At 34.3% G+C, this 23,878-nt stretch overlaps 1 protein-coding gene across 1 annotated transcript in view; it reads right to left on the bottom strand.

The window, feature by feature from the left end:
- Positions 1-1,718: 1,718 nt before the first annotated feature.
- The window catches only part of CIP2A (cellular inhibitor of PP2A), a 28,070-nt gene continuing 5,910 nt past the window's right edge, over positions 1,719-23,878 (bottom strand). The window contains exons 3-21 of the mRNA XM_007187132.2: positions 23,323-23,435; positions 22,371-22,465; positions 21,749-21,845; positions 20,382-20,504; positions 20,079-20,224; positions 19,620-19,695; positions 17,117-17,335; positions 15,647-15,806; positions 13,858-13,999; positions 12,668-12,767; positions 11,047-11,165; positions 8,685-8,880; positions 8,145-8,219; positions 7,940-8,050; positions 6,412-6,608; positions 4,273-4,386; positions 3,939-4,021; positions 3,060-3,199; positions 1,719-1,998 (exon numbers count right to left, since the gene is read on the bottom strand). Of these exons, the coding sequence (XP_007187194.2) occupies positions 1,828-1,998; positions 3,060-3,199; positions 3,939-4,021; positions 4,273-4,386; positions 6,412-6,608; positions 7,940-8,050; positions 8,145-8,219; positions 8,685-8,880; positions 11,047-11,165; positions 12,668-12,767; positions 13,858-13,999; positions 15,647-15,806; positions 17,117-17,335; positions 19,620-19,695; positions 20,079-20,224; positions 20,382-20,504; positions 21,749-21,845; positions 22,371-22,465; positions 23,323-23,435 (2,477 nt within the window). The 3' untranslated portion in view covers positions 1,719-1,827. The remainder of the gene's footprint in view (positions 1,999-3,059; positions 3,200-3,938; positions 4,022-4,272; positions 4,387-6,411; positions 6,609-7,939; positions 8,051-8,144; positions 8,220-8,684; positions 8,881-11,046; positions 11,166-12,667; positions 12,768-13,857; positions 14,000-15,646; positions 15,807-17,116; positions 17,336-19,619; positions 19,696-20,078; positions 20,225-20,381; positions 20,505-21,748; positions 21,846-22,370; positions 22,466-23,322; positions 23,436-23,878) is intronic.

Here is a 23,878-nt window from a genome sequence, read left to right as displayed (position 1 = left end):
CAGTCATATCTATCCATTTAAACATTTTTTTTCATATTAAATTGAAAATGCATGCAGTTTCAAAAAGAAACAGAATGTACCCCTTATGGAAAGAGTAGCAATTTAAAATGTGTTACACAACACAATGCTTTTTTAAAAAATTTGCAGAACTGTACAAAATGTATACAAATATACAGAACTATTAGTTTGATATTATTTAATGTAATTAGTGAATTATAAAAATATATTTTCTAAATATAAATTCAGATATACTATGGTTGAAAAATAGAAGTAAATCTAAGTTACCTAAGTCAAACAGAGATACAAATAGTGAAGAAAATACCAAGTAAAATCAATGGTTGTAATAGCATAGCAATAAAATCAACCAAAATTTTTAATATAAAAACTCTTCTTAAACACTACTTAGAACATTTGATTCAAATGAAGAGTACTGAAAAATTCCCTTGTATTAAAGAAATACCTAAATAAGGACATTTAAGTCATGCTTTAAAATTAAACAGCCTAATTAAAAACTATGTAGGGGCTTCCCTGGTGGCTCAGTGGTTGAGGGTCTGCCTCCCAGTGCAGGGGGTACGTGTTCGAGCCCTGGTCTGGGAAGATCCCATATGCCGCGGAGCAACTGGGCCCGTGAGCCACAATTGCTGAGCCTGCGCGTCTGGAGCCTGTGCTCCGCAACGTGAGAGGCCGCGATAGTGAGAGGCCCGTGCACCGCGATGAAGAGTGGCCCCCGCTCGCCGCAACTAGAGAAAGCCCTCGCACAGAAACGAAGACCCAACACAACCATAAATAAATTAATTAATTAAAATAGCCATCTAAAAAGTTATTTAAAAAAAAAAAAACAACTATGTAAATGAAAGACAATATATCAAATGAAATTCACATCAGAATTAACAACAAATAATAAATTTCTGAATATGTGGCAAAGGTAGAATCCAAGTTATCTGTGTGAAAATCGTAAGAAATTCATAAATATTGATAATTCTGTAAGTTACTACAGTTTTTTACGTGACAAACAATATAGTCACAATATATCAGCTATTTTCTAATTTTTATACATTATTTCTGCAAATATTCACTGCATGTTTAAAAAATTTAGAACTGATACCATGTATCTTACTACATTTTCAATGCAGTAATAAAGTTATTTTAGATTCACTGAGTGGGGATGAAGGGGGAATCAGATGAAGGTGATCAAAAGGTACACACTTCCAGTTATAAGACAAAGTACTAGAGATGTACAACATGATAAAGATAATTAACACTGTTTTCTTTACCTCATATATGAAAGCTGTTAAGGGAATAAATCCTAAGAGTTCTCATTACAAGGGAAAAAAACTTTTTTTCTGTTTCTTTGATGTTGTTTCTATAAGATGACAGATGTTCACTAAACCTACTGTGGTCACCGTTTCATCATGTATGTAAGTCAAATTATTATGTTGTACACCTTAAACTCATACAGTACTGTGTGTTGATCATATCTCAATAAAAGTAGAAGGAAAAATACATTCACTGACATCTGATTTTAAAAATCTAATCACAAATGAGAATAAATTAAACAAGCAGAAGAGTGTGGAAAGCAACCAAGGAAAAAGAAAACACCTTAGAAAAAACAATAATGGAGGCTAAGAAGAATATTCTGAAGTAAAAACCAAAGAAAGCTTTAAGCAATAAAATCCAGAAACAAGAAGTAAAACTTTAAGACCAAATAAAAACATGTATCAGATCAGGTTCTTTACTAAATTAATAATTAGATAATAATTTGTTCTTGTTTTGGAGTCACAAATTACCTTTCCTACCCCACCTTCCCAGTAGATAAATACATAATATCTATATACTGAGATTCACAGTTTCTGGACTTATTTTCCCACCACTTAAACTGTGGATCATTGCTATCATATGAGAGTGTTTGTTCAACTCCTCTTGCTGAAGTTTCACCAGGGACTCTTTCTCTTCCAAACGACCTTCTAACTGAGCCTTCTGAACTTCTAGGGAGGAAGCCTAAAAAAGGGGCATGGGGGAGAGAAATTGAAGAAAACAAACAACTTAGCGTGTTTTCTCTTCACAGAAACATGCTTTAAGATGTCCTTTGTTTTTATTTGTAAGACAACCATATCAAAAGATACATTACGATATGTATTATATTTTAGTTAACAATTATATGGTAAGTTTAAGATCAGTAGTTGATAAACAATATAATACAAATTGGGGAGACACGTTCAATTTGTCTTTTTAAGCCAATACTAGCAGCTGGACTTTTGCAGAAAATACTACATATTATTATTTAGAATTACTATTAAGATAAACACATTAAGGCAGAACCAGGATATCTGTAAATGTGGAATTAAATTTTATGCCTCTTCTGTCACTTATGCTCTGTAGTTGTTCAGTCTTTTTAATCTTGGTCTGTTCTCATCTTCCTGGTGGTAGATGGTCCAGAAAGCACTATTCATGGCTACCACACTCAAGCAATCATGATAATGTAGAAAGAGCAATGACCTTAGAACATATAAGACTACTGTTTCACTTAGCTATGTGACTAACCCTGAGCAAGTAACTTAACCCAAGATTCCGTTTCATTTGTAGGACGAAAATATTTATTAATACTTATATAGTAATATATTTGTTAAAGGGAGGAAGATTAAGAAAAACATTTCAAAGAGTCCTATGTAAACTATAAAGTTCTAAACAAATACGAACTACAATTATTGTTATCACCATCCCTATAAGTAGAGAGATGCAGCTATATACATATATACAGGTAGCTACCTGTATGTGACATTAAGAACTGGGAACCCCTTTCTGTATCCTTTGCCCCCTTTAAAGCAGCAAGTGCTGTAACAAAGTATACATTTAATTAATGTGTAATAATTTTAGGAAATACAAGTTTTCACACTGTGAGAGCCCTCATAACAAACAACTGTCAAATCACTTTGAGATTCTAATATTATCTTCTAAGCAAAATTACTAAAGAAACAGAACATTAATTTATCCAAATTCACCTTTTTCACAAAATAAGACTTTTTCATTTCACTGCAAATGAGAATGCAACAGATTCTTACCTTAATGCTCAATTCTTTTCTTATTTGATCTGTTCTATTTAATTCTTTTCTAAGGACACCAATGGCTTCTTCTTTATCTTCCGTTTCTCTTTTTAAGACTTCAATCTTTTCTTCTTGTACTTTTATTTTTTGTGCCAGGTCTTAAAACAAACAAACAGTCAGCTTTGTACTCAAAGGTCCTATATTGACATTTCCCTGAAAAGGTTTAGAAGCTATTATGTTATATAAGAGCAAAAAAGAGACAACTAGAAAGAAGAAGAACATCTTGCTAGAAATAAAAGTTACACAGTACTTGATGAATAAAAAACACCATGAAACTCTTCTCCTATGCCAGTATTCTACAGAAAATGCCAAATCTCCATGTCTTTCCCTCTTCCTCTGTTCTAAACACAATATATAGTAATGAGGGGAAGAACAATCCTCAGAGTTAAGGGTTAGAAAAGAAAGGGCAAGAGAAAACTATGAAAAATTATATAGGTAGATGTCTGTGCTCTAAGTCAAGTGAGTTAGAACAAAAATGTTTTTATGGATCATTTCAGAACTACTACCATTAAGAAGCTAGTAACTAAAAGTTACCTAGCACTGCCACCTGCTGTTACATTCTTTAAAAAATTTTTATTTTTAAAAAGGGCAATCATTTCCAATAACTCCTAGATTTCAAAAAAATGTATTGCTTTTTCAATTTGATCAAAATAACTAAACTACTTTGTAAAATGTTATGGAAAGAAAAGGAGAGCTGTTTAAGATGTGATTTAAGGTTTAAAAAAATGAGAGAAGTAGAAAATAATGAAACAGCAAACTAAAAACCACTCATGCTTTGATTTTCTTCCAACACAAGATACGTTAAAATATAGACAATTTGTTAAATAAGCTACTTACTTGCTAGCTTACATTCTCTGTCTACCAGTTGGTTCTGTACTTCTTTTCTCTGTTCTTCTTTCTCTGTTAGATGGGCAATAGTTCTGAAGTTATAAAACAATACAGAAGAAAACATCAGTGAATCATATCATTTCTTTTTCTCACCAACAAGTATTTTAAGAGGAAATTCCGAAGAATGGTAATCACCCTTAACTTCTGCCAAATATGCACTTTATATCTACAATAAGTAATAATTCCATTAAGTTTATCTATAAAAAGCAATGTTCTATATACAGGGAATCATTTTGTTTTTGAAAAATCCAAAATAATTAGAATAAAGAACTAGAGATTTTACTTTTCATTTTGTTGCTTGAGTGACTCATTCAACTTTTTCACACTCTCAATTTGTTTATTTAGAGAATCACACGTGACCTGTAAATTTTTGTTCTTCTTCTCAGCAGTTTCATGCCTGAAAAGACAAGGAGATGAGGTGATATTTTTATGGAGGAACACATATGATGGAGAAAAGAAACTCAGTGTCTTCTTTACCATTTCTTCTTATCAAATTGCATATACTGCAGGAAGAGGAGGAAGGTTGCATGAACAAGCAGGACATAAACAGAGTTAGATAACGCTAAAAGATAATAAAGATATATTTTGGCTGACTGAGGAGGTAAAAATTACTATGAAGTGGAAACATGTGGGGCTTTAACGTCATATTTATGGATGAAGACCTTCATTTACAGATAACGTTGCATTACATAATTTGCTATAAAATACATGCCTCTATCTTTATAGTTAAGTCCAGAAACTGAAACACCTTCTATAAAAAGGATGACGTCTTTAAAAAAATTAAACTTGCACCTTTCATCACTGGCCTCTTGGGCATAATATATGTTTAAGTAAAAATGTCAAATTAATGAATTAAGTAGTTGAGGATTCTAAATTTCTCTTGCCTCTATAGCTCTGCATCTTACAGTCCTGCTTATTTTTACCTGCAAGGTAACCACATAAAAGAATCCTTTCCAAAGTAATACTTTGACACCTAACTATCTTAAGCATAAAATGTTCTCTTCATGCCTCTAACTACAAAGACAAACAAACTGGTGGCACTGGCCAAATGTGGCCAGTAAAGTGTTTTACTAGTCCCATACAGAGTTTTTAAAATTCTGAATTTGAATGCCTTTAGATATTCCTACCATTACAGATGACCTTCCCCAGCCAGCTTCATTTATTTGTTACTCACCTGGCCCCTCAAGGCTGGAGTTTTACTTCTGGGCCCACCCCTCAATCACTGTCTGGAACATAAACAGGTCCTAGAAAGCCCATTTTCTCTTGGACCACTGCCTACTTTCTCTTACACCCTGACTTAACACAAATAGTCCACTTTATCGGGGCTGCCTCTAACAATCAGACTTCAGAAAAAGTTGTTGGGGGAAAATATCCTGTTTAAAAATCACCTTGTCCTCACAAATTTTCTAGATGCTGTACATTTTCCATCCTTCATTTTTATTGATGGGCAAATAAAATAAGCACACGGACCTTGCAAAGGTAAAAATTTCTACATCTCTACATTAATACCAGAGAAAGAACATTTTTTCAAATCTTAACCAGTCAAAGTATAAAGAAAAACAAGAAACAAGTTAACTAGAGTGTTTTTATTTTTATTGTTTGGTAGAAAGTACATAACTGTTCCTGGTCTTCCTTATAATTCATAAGTTTTAAAACTGGCTTAAAAGATAAAAAGTGTCAAGGGAAGGAAAAACGATCAATCTCATACTTTGTTAGTGGGTGGGCATATAAATTGGCATAGCCTTTTTGGAGGGAAATTTGGCAATCAATCAAAAATTTAAAAGCACTCACCCTTTAAACCAGCAGTTCACCTATAAGAATTTATTCTGCAGATACAGTCATACATAGAAGTAAACTACATTCAAGGACATCAAAGAGAAATACTGACTACAAATTAAGAGGTGAGTTAAACACGAACACCTAAATTTCTATGCTATTAGGCTGAATTATATGACAACTGTTAATATTCAACCACTTTTGATCTGCAGAAATGGCTAATTCATATGGTTCAACCTGATATGAATTGTGACAACTAAGGTCATTCAACAATTATTTATGGAGTGTCTAACCATGTATCACGCACTGTTCTAGGCCCTAGGGATTTCTCAGTGAACAAAACGGACGAAACTTGTCCTTGAGGTGCTAACATCCCAGGTGACTGATGACTCTATGAATAAAGGAAAGAAGTAGAGTCAACTGGAAAGAAATAGAGACACCTGTATTCTGTTTCCAGCCGTGATACTGAGTTTGAGTAAGCAATACTTCATTGCACTATGACATAAGTTTCTTGCTAACTACTTACCTTATAGTGTCATCAGAATATATGAATACTCAGAATTGGATTTTAGGGACACAGAAGAGAAATGCCGTGTGTTCATTCTAGATTCTAACCTTACAGAGAAACTTTTACTTTATAATTTACCTCTGAAGAAGTTCCATGTAGGATTTTGTCAGTACTTCGTGTTCTTCAGCCACAGACTCTAACTTCCTATTATGTTGAAAGAGATGCTCAATATCACTCTGGGCTCTTTCTGATTCAACCTGCTGTGACTTCAGCAACACACCAAGCTCTTCATTTTTTCTCTCAACTTCTCTCAACATATTAGCAAGTGTCCGTGCCTAAAAGGAAATGGAATAGACTCTTACACTATCATTTACATAATATGCTCAGTTTCTACAATTTAAAAGATTTACCAAATAAATCTGTCTTATTGTCAATTTAATCATTAGGCCAGTCTAGAGGGGTAGAGGACAAGCTCTGCTCCCCAACATCAAGGGTGGAAGTGGGGTCATACAGTTTTCACACAGTGTGAGAAGTACTACAAAGAGCGCAGCACAGGGAGGGAGGATCACCAGAAGTGTGGGAAGGAGAAGACCAGAGAAAGCTTCCTGGGAAATGGAGGTATTAAAACTAAAATCTGAAGGATTATTAAAAGTTAGAGAAAGAGAGGAAAAGGTATTCCAGACATAGAAGAGCAAGTGCAAGGACAGAAAACAGAAAAGTACGTCAAGTTTCAGAAACTGCAAAGCAATCTAATATGTCTGACTGCAGAGAATGCAGTAAGTTCTAAGGAACTTAAACTCTCTTCTGAGCTAAACGGTGAGACACTGAAGGATATTCAGCACAGGGGCAATGGAACCAGAGTACTGCCTCAGGGATGACTGTGGAGGAAGAAGGGAGGGTAGATCTAAATACAGAAGAAAGATGCCTTCGACTGTATGTTGAGGGTGGCTGAGAGGAAGGAAAGGTAGGAAGACTAATCAGAGGCTCTGCTGTGATTCATGTGAAAAATGAAAAGAATCTGACCTGTAGTAAACAGTGGTAAGAATAGAGACAATGCAAAAAAAAGTAGTATTTAGAAGGTAGAATTCAACTGAACTTGGTGAATGACTAATTATAGAAGGTAAACTGTGTGATTTCCAGGTTTCTTGTCTGGAAAACTCTTAAGAACAGTAGAGGGAATACATAAGAAACAATACATTTTTTAAAAGGGAAGGTGATGAGTTCAGTATTGGTTCTGCTGAGTTTGAAGTATTTGATGTATATTTAAATGGAGCTACACAGGAGACATTTAGTGCTTCAGAAAAAGGATCTGGGCTCAGCATAAAAAATTGGGGGCATTAACATTCTGGTAATGACTGGAAACTATGAATCACCTAAATAAGGGAAAAGGGATTAGAACATAATCCTGGAAAACTCAACATTTAAGGGGTGAGTAGAAAAAAAGGATATAGGAAAAAAGTATCCATTAGGGTAGGAAAAAAAAATCAGAAGATAATTGTGTAACCAAAATTAAAGGGGAGACAGTTTCGAGACAGAGGGAGTAGTAGTTAACTGCTAAGGACAATTTACTTCAATCAGAATAATGAAAATAAAACTAGTATTTTGTACGTTTTATTTACTACATTTATTTTTCTACTAATCAGATGTGTCTTTATATTGTACACACCTCTGTCTCAGCTTGAGTTCTCTGACAGCGATATTGAGCGATTAGTCTATCAGCTTGTGCAAGGGCCAGAGCTTTTGCTTCCAAGAGATCTTGTAGCCTGCTTTCTTTGGACTGTAAGAAAACATATCATTAATCTTCATCATTTACTGGAAAACATCTCTTAAAGCTTAACTGTTACACATAATTAAAATAAGCTTGTACTCACGGCTAATGTGGATAGTTTCATCTCATATACATCCATTATGTCAGATATTCTCACATCATTATTCTGATCCTTTACCTGGGTTTTAATAGAGTTAAAAAATCAGAAATGGTTAACGCTCAACAAAATAAAAAAATAAATGCCTAATGTGAGACTAAATCACTGAAACTTAATGTCATATGAGGCAGGTCACAAACATTTCACTAACCTGGCTATTGCAGAAGAATATCTGGGTAAGATCTGATACACTCGTGGGAATTTAAAGTATATTCAAGGCGGGGGTAGCGTGGGGGTGGTGGGAGGGTGGGCTGGTTCGGGGAGACGAAGGGAAGATGATAGCCATGTTAAAATGTGGGAATTTTATGACTGATTTTTTCCTCTTTCCAAACCTTCCAGGATACTGCTACTTTTTATAGTAAAAGATAAGGCTTCAATGATCAAATCTGCATCTAAAGTTGTTTAGATAAATGTTAGAATAAGGGTTGATATTTAGTTGGTATGTTCCAGGCAGAATCCGACTTATAATGGCTATTTATCACTCACCACAACTCCAGACTGAAGCTTCTCTATTAATTCCTCAATGTTCAATCCAGGAACTCTATCTTTCAAAAGTGGAGGAGTTAAACATTTTACTGATGTTGGAAAACTGTGATTTAATGATTGCAAAGGCATTCTTCTGGGCATATGCTCTGTTTCCTGTTGTCTATAGGTGTTGTTTGCTGCTATACTTTCTCCAAGTCTGAATGGGAATCAAAAAAAGAGAAATAATTATATAAAAATATAGCAAAACGCAGAGTTGGTACACAATTAGGGACTCATTGAGAATGGGTCTTTTGGGGAGTGTAAGTCTTCAAATATTTCTGAAATAATCCTGGAATCTATGATGAAGCAGGATTTGGGTAAATATCCTAAATTTGCCAGAGGAAACTCTTTTCTACTCACAACCCTTTATAATGACAACTCCACCTCTGGTTTGGAGGCATTAGAACTAGTTTCTGAGTGTGGATTATTTGTAAAAATTAAATACAAAGTTACTGGTATTGGTAAGAACATCCTTCTAACCATGGGCAACATCAGCTGGCCTTTACTTTTTCCTGTGCCCTTCCCCTTTCTCAGTCAGTATGTTCTCACCAACCTGACTTCCATTCTGCGCCTGCCACTTATCCCATCTTGTTCCTGCCTCGGGGCCTTTGTACAAGTTGTTCCTTTACCTAGAACACTCTTCCCACTAGATCTGCATAGCACTGGCTCCTTCTTATCATCAGGTCTCAGTTCAGACTCACTTCCTCGGGCCCTCCACCCATAGTGACATGCTCATTATGAAACATTTTGTAAACCTCATGACAGAAGGTCCCCTCATTTACTGCAATATTCAAAATGCCTAGAAGAAGGCCTGGCACAAGCTGGCCCTCACCTTATTTAAACATTTGTTAAATGTTTAAATAAAACAAACACACTCCAAAAAACCAACCTACACATCCACCTACCTACTCATCAAGTATATAAATGCACCTTATTAAACTAAGGTAATGTAAATATAGGCATAAATGTACATAAATAAAACAGCATAAGTGGACATCTGAGATAGTGTCCAAAGAGAAAGTTATACAACACAAGACAGGGAGGGATGGCAAAGACATAGTGAAATGATAGGAAGGCTGCACATACAGAGACACTGGGTGAAACTCCACCTTTCAGTGAAGCTGAAGCTTTCTACTCTGAAGCGTGGGGGATTTTGCCTCATGTCAGATTACCACAGTTGAAGACGCAAGCTACCACAAAATAAAGCAGCCTCACAGACGTCTACCTTGTAACTTGAGAAGCTCTCTATTTATCCATTTAGTTGTTAAAAAATATGATAAAATGAAAGGAATTTCAATTACATGGTCTCTAGGTCGTGTTTTCCACAGTTCTTCATCTCTTAATTTATGACTACTTAAGTTATTAATTCTGAAAAATGAGTTTGCTCAGTCAGTTAACAGAAATAGCAGAGGTTGGCAAACTTTTTCTTAAAGGACAAGGTAGTTAAGTATTTTAGGTTTGAGGATCCACAGTCTCTGTTACAACTACCCAACCCTAAGGTCGTAGCATAAATGTAGATGTAGACAATACAGACAATATGCAAATGAATGGGTGTGGCTTTGTTCCAAAAAATTTTATTTATAAAAATAAGCCCTTGCCTGCTGTCTAGAGTTTGCTGACCCCTGGCATATAGGAATGTCTTACCACTTAACAACTGTCTCAGTTCATTCAAACCACTTCTGCAAATTCATTCATATAGACTACCTAAACTTATTAAAATTAAAGTAGAACCCTACTAGACATTTTGTCAACCATTTAGTTTACAGACAGCACTGAAAATCTGAATTTTTTTCAAACCTAATTGCAAATATTCTCTTAATGTTTAAAATAGATGAACATAGTAAATAATTCTGCCTGGTCATTATCCCACCTTCTGATAGTAACAGATTTTTTTCTTTAGGAATCTCTTCCTTGGTAAATGACCCAGAACTGGTCAATGAAAGCGACGCTTAGACTTATCACTCACACGGTTGGGAAAGAAAAACTCTTTGTATGGAGAAACTAAACTGGTAGGATGTAAGCTTAGCACAGAAGCTACTATGTTAAAAAGAGGTGTTGAGACAGAGAGGCGTAGCATCTGGATAATACATTTAATCACCTGGATGGATCTAGCTATTCCCTAAGTGAGTATACATCTGGCTTTTTGAATTGTGGGAATCAAATTTTTTTTAAATTGAAGAACATTTTTCACTTGAAAAATTACTATTACAATGAAGTCTTCAATTCACGAATTTTCCAATCTATCTATATTCAGGACTACTGAAGAAACATGGCAGGGTATTCCAGCACCACAAGAGATACACTGCAAATGATTATAACTCACACTAACGCAGGAAAATCTGGCAGTGGAGCAGCTTCCAATAATATTCCCAATCCAGACTGTACTTGTTCTCTACTGTCTGATGTTAAGGCAAAAGCCAAGGGAGTAATCAGGCGAGGATCCTAAGTAAATCAGAAACCAGAAAATAAAAGGCAGAAAGAATAAATAACGTCAGGTCTTTAAGAGTAAGGTGAATAAATAGACCTAAATCATAAAATAATTCTAGGCAAATTCGAAAGTGTTTCTACCTGCTGTTTGAATGTATTTATTAGTCTTTACCTTGTTATAACTGTCTATACAATCAATAGTAAGGTTGGCTTAAAAAAATCTGGCAAAGGTTTTGAATGCTTTATTGTGCCTATGAAAATCATGTCTTAAATACTTTGACTAATTTAAATACCACCTCCAACTGACTGATGTTTTGAGTTATTGTTTTATTTTTCTAGCTACCATTTAAAAGAAAAACTAGCTAGAAGAACAAATGGCTAATCATTTCCAAATTAAAGTAAAAAATAAAAGTAAAATTCAAATTAACTCAATAAAAAATTTTATTTTAGTGAATGTAACAATTATACTTTAAAGTATAAGTCCTTCATGTCAGTAAATTTTACATTAGTACTAAGCCTCAAATCATCTATTCTGAAAAAAATTTTATTGACATAAAATCAGAGAAAAATATTAAACTATAAATCCTTTATAATTATCAACATTTTAGAACGTTAAGTGTTTTATAGGTACTCAAGTATAATCTAATGCCACAGAACTATAGAGATGGCTTTTATCTCCAAAACCCTCATGGTAACCCTTCATAACTCCTCCCATCAACAGGGATCATTATTTCTACTTTGTAGTCAAGAAAACTGGAACTCAGAGAGGTGAAGTAACTTGCTCAAGTCTGCACTGACTAAGAAATGGTGGAGTCAGCATCTGAATCCCCATCTCCTAAGCACTGTGCTCTCAAAGTGTGTAAGTAGACCCTGCCTAAGGATCCAGTTTTGGCTTCTACCGTGTCTATACAGGCACTGGAGACATCTGTGTTATTACAGTAACTTAATTCACACGTTTGTTAAATATCTGTTATAAGCCAAGTTTTGTGGATATCAAGGCAAACATCTAGAGCTCTTATTCAGCTACTATTATTATTGAAATCTGTAAGTTAACTATTTTCTGCACACCTCTCTAATTTTATTATCACTCACAATCAAGTCCGTTTCTTCCAGGAGTCTCCCTCTTGTCTTAAAACCTTACCTCATCAACCCCAAACAAAAACAAACACCCCAGAACAAATACCACTCCCCCCTACCACAATGCCAATAGAAACAAATGAAGAAACCGGAAATATGACACAAAAAAGGAAAAGGCTGTGGAAGCTTCGCTATCATGAACATCCCATACATTAGAGTCAGGAGCACTTATGTTCAATTCCTGTGAAACTATGTAAAATAACCGTGTAGTGAGAATATTATAGTTATGTGAGACAATTAACAATTTTTAAACTTCCTTCCAATGGCCAGTTCTAAGAAAAACATTAATCTTCTAAAGATTAAGAATATTACAACAGAAACATATAATAGGAAACATTTATATATAAATCAACTTCAATATTTGAAGAGTTTAAACTCACCTGAAGGATTTTGTAGAAGCTTACTTCCATACCAGGAACCAACTGTTTAAGTTTGTTCATCAAATCAAGAGTTTTCAAAATTACATCAGCAGCAAGTTTGCTTTAAAAATAAGTCATATTTAACTTAGATAACTCAAAAATTGCTTAGAGCTTATTTCTGTCCATACATCTAAAGAAAATAAAAACCCAAAACCTTTTTTCTTAAACCTCAAGAAGATTAAGCATTGTTTCTTAAGAGAAGAAAAAAATATCAGAGACCAACATCCTTATAACCCAAGATCCAAAGAGAACAAACTGGTATTAACAGTTTAAGTTTAGACAGTGTTTCTTTTTCTAATCTCAAATACCAACAGGCTTCAACTTTCTGCTTGACATTACTAGCAGCATTGGCAACATGACTCATTTAATTCTTAGCCTTGTCACTAAAATATTAACAAGAGAGGGCAACCTTAGGCAATAAAGAATATCTAATATTTACTGAATGAATTATACTAAGCCGTTTTTCTCAGCCTTGTAATTGAAAAGGAGTACAAAAAAGTAAAAAGAGATAATTCTTGTTCTTGAGGAATGTAATTATTGACAGTTTTGACATTTATGGAAATTGGAACAAATCAGTGTTCAGCATTTAGCAGGTCCTCAGCAAAGACTTGTTAGATGGACTTAATTCATAGGGGAGAAGAGGGATAAAATACTCTCATTACTATCAGTGAAAATCCACATTTAACCATAAGCCTTTACATGCTAAAGAAGAAGAGTTGTCTTTGTTATTAGAAACCTTCAGCAGTGATGGATTTCTTTGAAATAAAAACGATCCCTGTTTTTTCATGCTTTTTCACTTCAAAATATAAAGTTAAATGAATATAAAAATAATTACTCAGGCAATGTCAAAAAGGAACTAGAAAAAAAATGTTCAGAAGTATAAAAGACCCTTAGAGAATCACAACAAATTAAAATAAGACAAACCTAAACAATGAAAAATAAATCACAGATATTAATACCTCTGTTTAGAAGCACGTTATCTATGAATTAAGTGAATTTTAAAAAAATTCATCATGAAAATATTTTTGTTAATTCTCTGTTACACCTTGGCTTAACAGAACATACCCAAGGATGATCCTCCAAAAGGAATGAGAATCATTACATCTTTTGATTTTTATTACTGTTTTGCCATTTGTATTTCATATACTCACCACAATTCAGAATCTGCTACCTTTGTTCCAAACCCCAGATCAATCTTGCCATATGTAAATTGTTGCTCTATCAGAGTGGTACATTTGATAGTCGTCAGAATTTTTGCAATATGCATTTTTAGAGCATCATCTCCACACAGAGGTAAGTTTTGTTAAGGAACACAAAAAATTCTCAAAAAAAAGAAACCCTTCTATTTTTATAGCTCTTTACAGCTTTTAGGATGATTTCATACAAATTATTCTTGTTCCTGCAATTTGGTGTAATTATTGTTACATTAGCTCAATGACAGATTAGGAAACTAGAGCTCAGAGCATTTAAGTGACTGACAAGTGGCAAGAGATGGGACTGACATCAGAAGTTTCTGACTCAGAGGTAAAACAGAGGAAGGATCTGCTTTTCTCCTGGATGTTAGCTTTTTATTAACAGGTGTCACAACGGTTCGATAAATACATGTTGAAATAAGGGAAGTTATTTTCTCATTTGTTATTCCTCAATTTCTCTTCCTGTACTGTCGTTAATTTGAATATCTATCATTTAAAAAGAGTTAAGTTTGGTACCATTCACTGAGAGAAGGCCTGAATATTTTACAGATAGTATCTCTAAGGTCCAGCAAAATAATCATGCGTTTTTACAGCAGTGGCTTTCCACTTTGGCTGCATGTTAGAATCACCTGGGTAGTTTAAACAGTCAATCACAAACACTCCTCCACCCCAGGGTTTCACATTACTTTAATTAAATCAGAATCGCTGGAAGTAATGTTCAAGAGTCAGTATTTTTAAATGTTCTCCAGATGATTCTAATACATAGCCAGCGTTGAGAATCACGGCCATCAAGAAAGAGGAAAATTAAGAAGCGGCAGCTCAGAGAAGAGATTAGAGAGATGCGGAGTTTGCTCTAGGGCAGGAAAAAGTTGAGCAAATTCTTGTTGCTCTGAAATACAAGGTTATCGTTTTTATAACCAAGTGTAATGTCATCTTTACTGAAACATTTATAGAGGTGTTAATTTTTAAAACACAAGCTAGGGGCTTCCCTGGTGGCGCAGTGGTTGAGAATCTGCCTGCTAATGCAGGGGACACGGGTTCGAGCCCTGGCCTGGGAAGATCCCACATGCCGCAGAGCGGCTGGGCCCGTGAGCCACAACTGCTGAGCCTGCGCGTCTGGAGCCTGTGCTCCGCAACGAGAGAGGCCCGCGCATCGCGATGAAGAGTGGCCCCCGCTTGCCACAACTGGAGAAAGCCCTCGCACAGAAACGAAGACCCAACACAGCCAAAATCAATCAATCAATCAATCAATCAAACATACGCATCTGATTCAAGATCCTCATTAAAAAAAAAAAAAAAAAAAAATACTTTAAAACACAAGCTAACAAACTAAGCTAAAACAGTAACTACCAATCTTTCTTCTCTGACCCACCCCATCACAGGATGGCACCACCCATCATCCAGGGACGGCAATTTGCATCAAAAGAGAGCACCAGGGTAGTTATTTTAGAATACATCTCCTAATCGCAAAGTATGATAAAAATGTACAGGTCAAGTTTAAAGAGCATGTCTGGAAATGTTCTCTAGCTTAAAAGTTTTACACAGAAAAACAAGGGGAAAAAAGGTCTAGATAACTTTTTCAGAGACTCTTCCTTGAATATCAGGTCTGTAAGTTTAAACTTGAGTTCAGTAATTCTGAACAGATTCAAGCATGAGAAGTGACAAAATTATAAAGACAAAAATGCAGTAAATACAATTCTAAGAAAATAAGTAGTTATTTAGTTTCCATGTTTATACTGAAGGATATTTAACAAAACTTCAATGGTCTTGACCATCCTTTCACATTTTTTCCTTATTAAGGTCTCATCTAGATTTTGTTCTGTGAACTGAAGCTGATCAAGGAATGTAGGCAGCAGAAGGGTCACAAAACGGTCAGCTGAGGAACAGTTAGCAGTATCTATGACATCCTGGAGAATTCACCACCACCAATGATTAAAAATAAAAACAGAGATGGAATACAGAATGCATAAACGGTCATCACTGAACTGCAACACTCTTTAAATTTCTTATACAGGTGATCCTTGAACAATGTGAGGGTTAGGGACGCTGACCCCACCATGCAGTCGAAAGTCTCAGTACAACTTAGTTGGCCCTGGCCTCCTGTATCTGTGGTTCTACATCCATGGATTCAACCAACCTCATGGATTGTGTAGTACTGTAGTACTCACTACTGAAAAAAATCCAAATATAAGTGGACCCAAGCAGTTCAAACTTATGTTATTCAAGGGTCAACTGTAATTACTTCAAAAATTCTTTGACCTGTGTCTCCCATTTAAAATCTACCCTTTTATCCAGTTTTGAGGGCTATGATGACTTTTTTCTCAAATGGAACAGTAAGGTTTTGGGTTAACCAAATGCAAACAAGACTTTATAAAGTGGACCGTATCTGTGATTTAAAAATTATTCTAAATTAAAAGTATGTACTGAAAACAAATATCCCGAATTTGCTAAATGTAATTACAATAACTAAATAACAGACACTAGTCTTAATACTTTACAACCACAAATAATTCCCATCAAGAATCTCAAAGCGCTTTTTAAATGCTAAAACTGTTAACAGTCAAGATCAACATGAAACAGAAAGAATAATTTGTGCATAATCCTTAACAAATATATTTAATCACTCATAAACATTTTGGTTTGTGCACAGGATCCAGTCATGAGAGGGTATACATTCTAGTAAGATACTGGGGTAGACAGAATGGGTATAAAAACAGGGAGAATAGTACAGAATACTAAATGACCTAGAGAGTAGAATCTACCAGAAGGTAAAGGCCTCTATGGAAAGGATTTCTGTCTATATCCTAAGTACCTGGCATGCTCCACTCCATTTGACTGACTTAATCCAATGTTCTATATATCCATTCCATAAAGACAGTAGACAGTATCTACTGAGATGGAGAGACAGAACGTGACTACTGCAAGAAGCACAGTCATTCACCAACAACCCATACAAATCTTAGTCAATACCTTTACTTGTTATACTGAAAGAAGTATATATAAGCTATTTAGTGAAAAAACAAACAAAATTCTCGCTAATATTTGTGACCTTGCCAGAAAAAAGAAATTCAGTAGCTGAATGGTAGGGAGTTTAGTAATTGAGAAGTTTTCCTGAAGCATATGAACAACTGGAAGTTTATTATGAACATTTTACAAAACAAACTGTTCACTGAGAATCATAAAAGTGGAAAAGTCAATTTGTTAATCACTCTAGTACCTCAAATATTTCCTTGAACAACTCCAGTGCTAAAACAGAACAGTTTTCTGATCCATCCAAAGGTTGGCTTGACCAACGAAGTAGAGCTACAGGAGGTTCTAAACACTTAGAACGGCTTCCCAGAATGGTGCTGCCAGATGGAGGCTGTTCAAATATCATCTGCGTAAGCACGTGGCGCAGCTGAGCCACTGAACAGAACGCAAGAAGTAATTCTAAAACCTGTGCAATATAAAGCCTTCATTAAATGTCAATTTCATTAGACTTGAATGCACAAAGCAACCAAAAAATGAAGCTGGAAATGATATACATTTTTAAAGAAAATAAAAATTAAAAGTTGCTTCCAATTTTTCCGAGTATTATCTTTCAAAATGTGTCACTAGGTTCCAGAAGGTTACAAATAAATTTGTTAATGGTAGTTACTTCTAGTAACAGGATTGTGAGAGCCAAAGAAGAAAGGGCAACTTCAACTAATCTTATATACCTTCTACAGTACTTAATTTTTTTTCAGCACAAACATGTTGTTTCAAAAATGAAAAAATAAAATTAGTAATTAAGAATACCTGCTATCATGCTAAGATTTAAGAACTGCTATAAAGCATACTTTAGAATAATATTTCAAAGTCGCATCCCATAGCTTTAAAAGCTTAAGGATGGCTACTTCCATACTGTTTACACAGTGTGGCAATCAGCCCCTTAGCCTGCCTCCCTATTCTACTTCATTTCTTCCTTGCTTCATAACCGAACCTTATTCCATTACATAGCATCCCACATCAACTTGTTTACTAGCTGTTAAGTTAAATTCTACTGTATTTCATTTACTACCAACTTATAATTTTAAAAAATTATTGGTACCTCTTTGCCTACTCACTTATTTTCTACCTTTCGTCATCTGTTTCTTGTAAACAGCATACAATTGGGATTTGTGTTTTAATCAACCTGATAGTGTCTGCTTTTAACAGAATTCAGCCCATTAGCATTTACTATGTTACACATGATAAACTCTTTGACTTATTCTCTTTTAAATATAAATTGTAGTACTTGTTTTTGAATAGATAATACATTCTTTTGGTTCCAAAGTCAAAGGTACTAGCCTGACCTTTAACTACACTTTCTGGAAGCAAAAGACAGTATTACCAGTTTCTTATTTATCTTACCAGAGATACGTTCTGCACATACAAGCAAATACTTTCTCATTTACACTTTCTCTGTAAGTATAACATACAGGGAAGTAAACATATCAATTGCTACTGCAAAGCTAGATGTTTTCCTCAAAGTGAATACACCTGTATAACTAGCAACTAGGTCAAGAAAGAGAATTTCACTAAAACTCCAGAATCCCCTTGTGTCCCCTTCCAGACAATGCCCCAACCACTACTCCACATCAGATTTCTGACACCAGGGATTAATTTTACCTTAGCTATTCTTGGATCTTTACATTTCTGTATAATTTTTCAATCGGCTTGCCAGTTTATATTAAAAACTCACATGGAACTTTATATATAAATAGAATCTTATAGTGTATACTCTTACATCTGGCTTCTTTAGCTTAGCATTATCTTAGTGAGATTCATTCATATTTTCGCATGCAGCTGCATTTCACACATTCTCACTGCTTACAGTATTCCAATGTATAAATATACCACAGATTATTTCCACTGTTGATGGCATTTAGATTGTTTACAATTCTTGGCTATTGGTAACAGTACTGCTATGTTTTGTACATGTCTTTTGGTGAACACAAGTATTCGATTCTTTGGGGTAAATATTTAAGAGTGGAATTGCTGGGTCATAGTTGCATGTCTTATGTTAGTAGATAATACCAGTTTTCATAAATGGCTGTACCAATTTTCACCCCATGAGTACAGCGACACTCTTTACATTTTTTACATTCTCATCTATGCTTGATATTATCCACATTTTTAATTTTAACCATCAGTGGGTATGTACTGGTATTGCATTACCATTTAAATTTGCATTTCCCTGAAGATTAATAAAGTTGAGCAACCATTTCATATTTATTGACCAATTCATTTTTTTTTTTGCTCAGGTTATCTACTGGGTTCAGTGTTTTTTCTCATTTATAGGTACAAATTTTTAAATGATATACTTTAGATAAGAGTCCTTTGTTCAATATATGTATTGTAGATATCTTTTCCCGCTCTGTAAATAGTACCAGTTTTAAACTTTCATTTTCTATTTAACATTTTCTACATGTCTTTTGGTGAAATGTCTCTCTTGGCTATATAGCTAGGAGTGGAATCTCTGTGTCATAGGGTGTACATGTGTTTAACAGGCACCGTGAAACAGTTTTCCAAAGGGATTATGCCAGTTTATGAAGATACAAGGAAGGTTCCAAAGTATCGGTAATGTTCTGTTTCTTGCTCTAGATACTGGTTATACGGCTGTGTTCATTTTGTAAAGGTTCAGAGATCGACGCACTTAGATTTTTCTGCACGTTATAGTTTTTAAAAACTTTAAAACAAAAAGCTGTGTTTTTATATACCTTTGAAGAAGAATCAGGATCCTTTCCATTAAGCAGACCTAATACTTGATTAAGACATGAAGAAAAGTGTTCATACCTAGGTTCAAAATAAAAATATACATCAAGTGATAATTATGAAATTGATACATTAAAAATGATTTATATATAAAATAAATCATACTGTTCAGATGTAAAACTGGTTTTGAAACAGATTAATCAAGATATGTATATTTTGGAGAATGACACAACCTTATTTACCTAAGACAAAGACTGAAACATACACACACACCCTTGTTATACTTTTACATTTCAAGTCAGGAGAGCAAAAAGAATGGGAATAAAGCACATGAAAACATTTTGATTTTACTCTGTTGTGAATCAGTAGAGTCCAAGTTTACTAAATCTAAAAAGGCAGTTTCGTTTATTACAAATACATCTTGGTTTAAAAAAAGAGCCCTAAAATTTGTCAGAGAGCCATACCTGATAAGATAATCTGCAATTTTAGGATTCTTAAGAAGATCCATCAGTAGATCAACTGAATACTTTCTAGTTAGTGTGCCATCACCATTTATGAGAATATTAAATATTAGTTGAAAAGTCTGATGAATGTTTCGAGCATGGAACAGCTTAAAAACAAATCAGGAAAAGTATATTATACAAAAAAATTTAAGTTGACCATCCTAAAACTCAACAAAGAGTCTCAATGACTTTTAAAGTATCAGAGAATATAAACTTCAGAATTATTTTCGTAAATTGCAAAAAAAAAAAAAAAAAAAAATTTACCTTTTCCCCAACCTCTTCGTTTAATGTCAAACTGGATAATATTGAAAGTGCAAACACAACCACAGTTAAACTACTATGGGCCAGGAAGCTTATAAGAGTTCGATAAAAAGATTTCACATTATTCTGAGGAAGAAAAAAATTTTTAAATAAATTAGAATAAAAAAAATTATGAGTCTTACATTTTGTTTTAGAAAGTATATCTTACACAGAGTAGGTAAACTTTTATTAAACATTATTATCAACTTAAGAGATCATCCAAGAAGTGAGTAAGATGATACTTTTACATATTGCTTACAGTAGTATAGACAGGTACAATCTAAGTGAACAGCAGTGTGTAGTCATGGGTTTATGAGCAAATGTTTACCTTTCTCAAACAGTTCTATGGCTCAAAATAACCTCCAACAAAATAAGACCAGGTCAGAAAAATCCAGCACATGAACAAATGAGATATTATTTAATTTAAAACAAGTAATAATGAATATTGCATAGCAAGGGAACTGTTCACAAAGCACCTTAAAGAATCAATGAACTTTCCTGATTTAATATATTTCTAACAGTGGTTCAGTTAACCTCACTTGAGTGCCTTCACTTACCACAAGTACTGGTAGTGATGTTAGGCACTTACTCATAAATCTTTCTGGGAGAGCTGTAATTGATTTTGTGGAAATACAAGACTGTGGTAAATGTAACTGCCAATGGCGTATCTCCCTTTTTTAAACAAACAAACAAACAAATAAAAATAAATTTATTTATTTATTTATTTATTTATGGCTGCGCTGAGTCTTCGTTGCCGCGCATGGGCTTTTTCTCTAGTTGCCGTGAGCGGGGGCTTCTCACTGCGGTGGCTTCTCTTGTTGCGGAGCACAGGCTCTAGGCACGTGGGCTTCAGGAGTTGTGGCTCGCGGGCTCTAGAGTGCAGGCTCAGTAGTTGTGGCACACGAGCTTAGTTGCTCCGCAGCATGTGGGATCTTCCCAAACCAGGGCTCGAACCCGTGTCCCCTGAATTGGCAGGCGGATTCTCAACCACTGTGCCAACAGGGAAGCCCCGTGTCTCCCTTCTATCAACACAAAATAATTTAGCATTTCTTGTATTATTCAATATGACAAATAATGAGATGCTACGGAGAAGAAAAACTTTTAGTATTTAACATTTTTATTAACTCTTAACTTGTTTTAATTAAACATATATGAAGGCTGGAATACTTCAAGTTATTTATATGTCAATATGATTCTTTGTTAACTTTGATGGGCCAGCTAGATAACACAGGATAATTCTTGTAAAATTTTTAAGAAAAAGGTGAAAAAAATTTTCTTTAAGCATAGAGCCCACCACAAAACTAGAGAGAAACATTTTATAAACTTCTTACCAAAGTCTTTATGTGCGTTTGAACAGAAAGATTGTGCCGACAAAGATTTGCCAATAAGCCTAGACAAGGCATTGTCAACTCATCTTCAGAAGACTGACTGTTGTTTTAAGAAAAATAATAAAAGATAAAAACATTAGGTTCCTTCTAAATTACTCAAAATTATATAGTCATTTACACATTTAAATTCCTTCCTTTTTTTAAGCAAAGAAAAATCTGATTAACATGTGAACACTGCCAAGCTTTGAATAGTACTGATCATTTATTTCATGTTTTGAAACTAAATGATCCTACTCAATTGCAGCATACAAATATAGAAATAATTGTCAGAGTAACCATGCGCTATCTCATCAGTATATTCTTCGGTCAATAAGATTAAATATAAACATAATTTTCAGCTTCAATAAGTTTTTCTGTCTCAATCAATTCATTTCATAAATTTTTGTTATAAAAATTAAAGCTGCTTTACACCATTTGATCCTTGAAATCATCTAAGAGGAATAAACAAGAATCAGGCTCACTCAGTTTAAAAAGCTGGAAAAACTTATTTAAGAAAAATAGAACTATTACACGGTTTTAGTTAAACCAGTAGATTATTTGGTTACATATTTGGTTGCATACTCACATATGATCAATCAGGAATGTAATTAATTCATCTATATTGGCACCAGAATGCAAAATTTTGACGTTATATGTTAACCTCTGCAGAAGCTGAATGCACTGAGAATAAGAAAATAGCAGTGAATATAAACATATAAAAACACATCTGTGTGCTCACAAGAATGAACTCCTGTGCATATTCTGAGCATGTAACCATTTTAGGAGGCATTTAGAGCAAGAACTTTTCCATATCTTAAAAAGGTTCTATCTTCACATACAAGTGATGAGATCTTAAACACACACAATGAGACCTTAGAGTTCATCTCCTGATTCACACATTTCTATATATTCTATCTCAAACAGCATCTTGTCATCAACCTGGCTCACTTAATCATCTTAAACTTATATGCAAGTTGAAACACATATTCTATCAATTCTAAGATAGATATTTTTCTTATTTTACCATCTTTAAAACTGCACGTCAGTTTAACTTGCAATGTTTTTCTTTTTTACAACTGATGGCATATTATGTTGAGAAATATTATGGGTATAAGAGCTTTGAGTCTATGCTAAATAATACCAAATCTGTAGCTTCAGTTTTTGTAGAATGTTTCCTCAATAGATTGAGACTAGGTGCCAACTCAAATTACAATTTTAATATGAATAGCTTACATCTCAAAATGCTGACATCTGTATTTATAAGTCTGTCAAAATAGCCATAATCTGGATTTTTCTTAAATTATAGTGCTAGATGTGAATACAATTCTCTTCTTTAGAAACTCTTAAACAGTAGTATATGTGTGACCAACCAGCTTTTAAATTTATTAATGGTGAGAACTGTGCCTAATCATGTGGTATTATACCAGCATATAGTACACTGTAAGCGAGCAGTTTACAATAGATACTATCAATTTTGATCTGAAAATAAGGAAGGAAGAATGAGCATTAAGTGGAAAGTACTGTGTGGGTGTGCATACCTGCAAAAACACTGAATCACTGTGGCAAGTACTGCTCCGACAAACCACTCCTGCCAGCACACTATTCAGGCTGTACATATTCTGAAGACAGTCTCTGGTTTCATTGTCCACAGCTGTAAGTTAAAATAAAATGACACAAGATAGATCATTTTCATAAATAATAATTTAAAATTTATTTCATATTAAATTTACCATTATATAAAAATATCAAATATGATATGGCTATTTTCTTTACAAATACCTTCCAATTCAGAAATTTAACCATGGTGGCTATTATATTGGACAACACAGATATAGAACATTTTCATCATCTACTGGACATGCTGCTCTATGTTACCACTTCTGTATCACTGGGTTTTTTGTTTTTTTTTAAATAAGCACGTATTAATTTTATAATCACACAGAGAAATATCTCCCCTCCACCCCCAAACACAAATCAAGAAAAAAGTAACCACTGAATGAAAATTTTAAAACTGAAGGTAAGGTAGGGAAAAATAGAAAAAGTAACACTTGCATTTTTAGCCTTAGTTCTAAGTTCAGTGTAGTCTATCAAAAA

This window comes from Balaenoptera acutorostrata, chromosome 4 (assembly GCF_949987535.1).
Source record: "Balaenoptera acutorostrata chromosome 4, mBalAcu1.1, whole genome shotgun sequence".
NCBI lineage: Eukaryota > Metazoa > Chordata > Mammalia > Artiodactyla > Balaenopteridae > Balaenoptera > Balaenoptera acutorostrata.
This window is presented reverse-complemented; position numbering and strand designations above follow the sequence as displayed.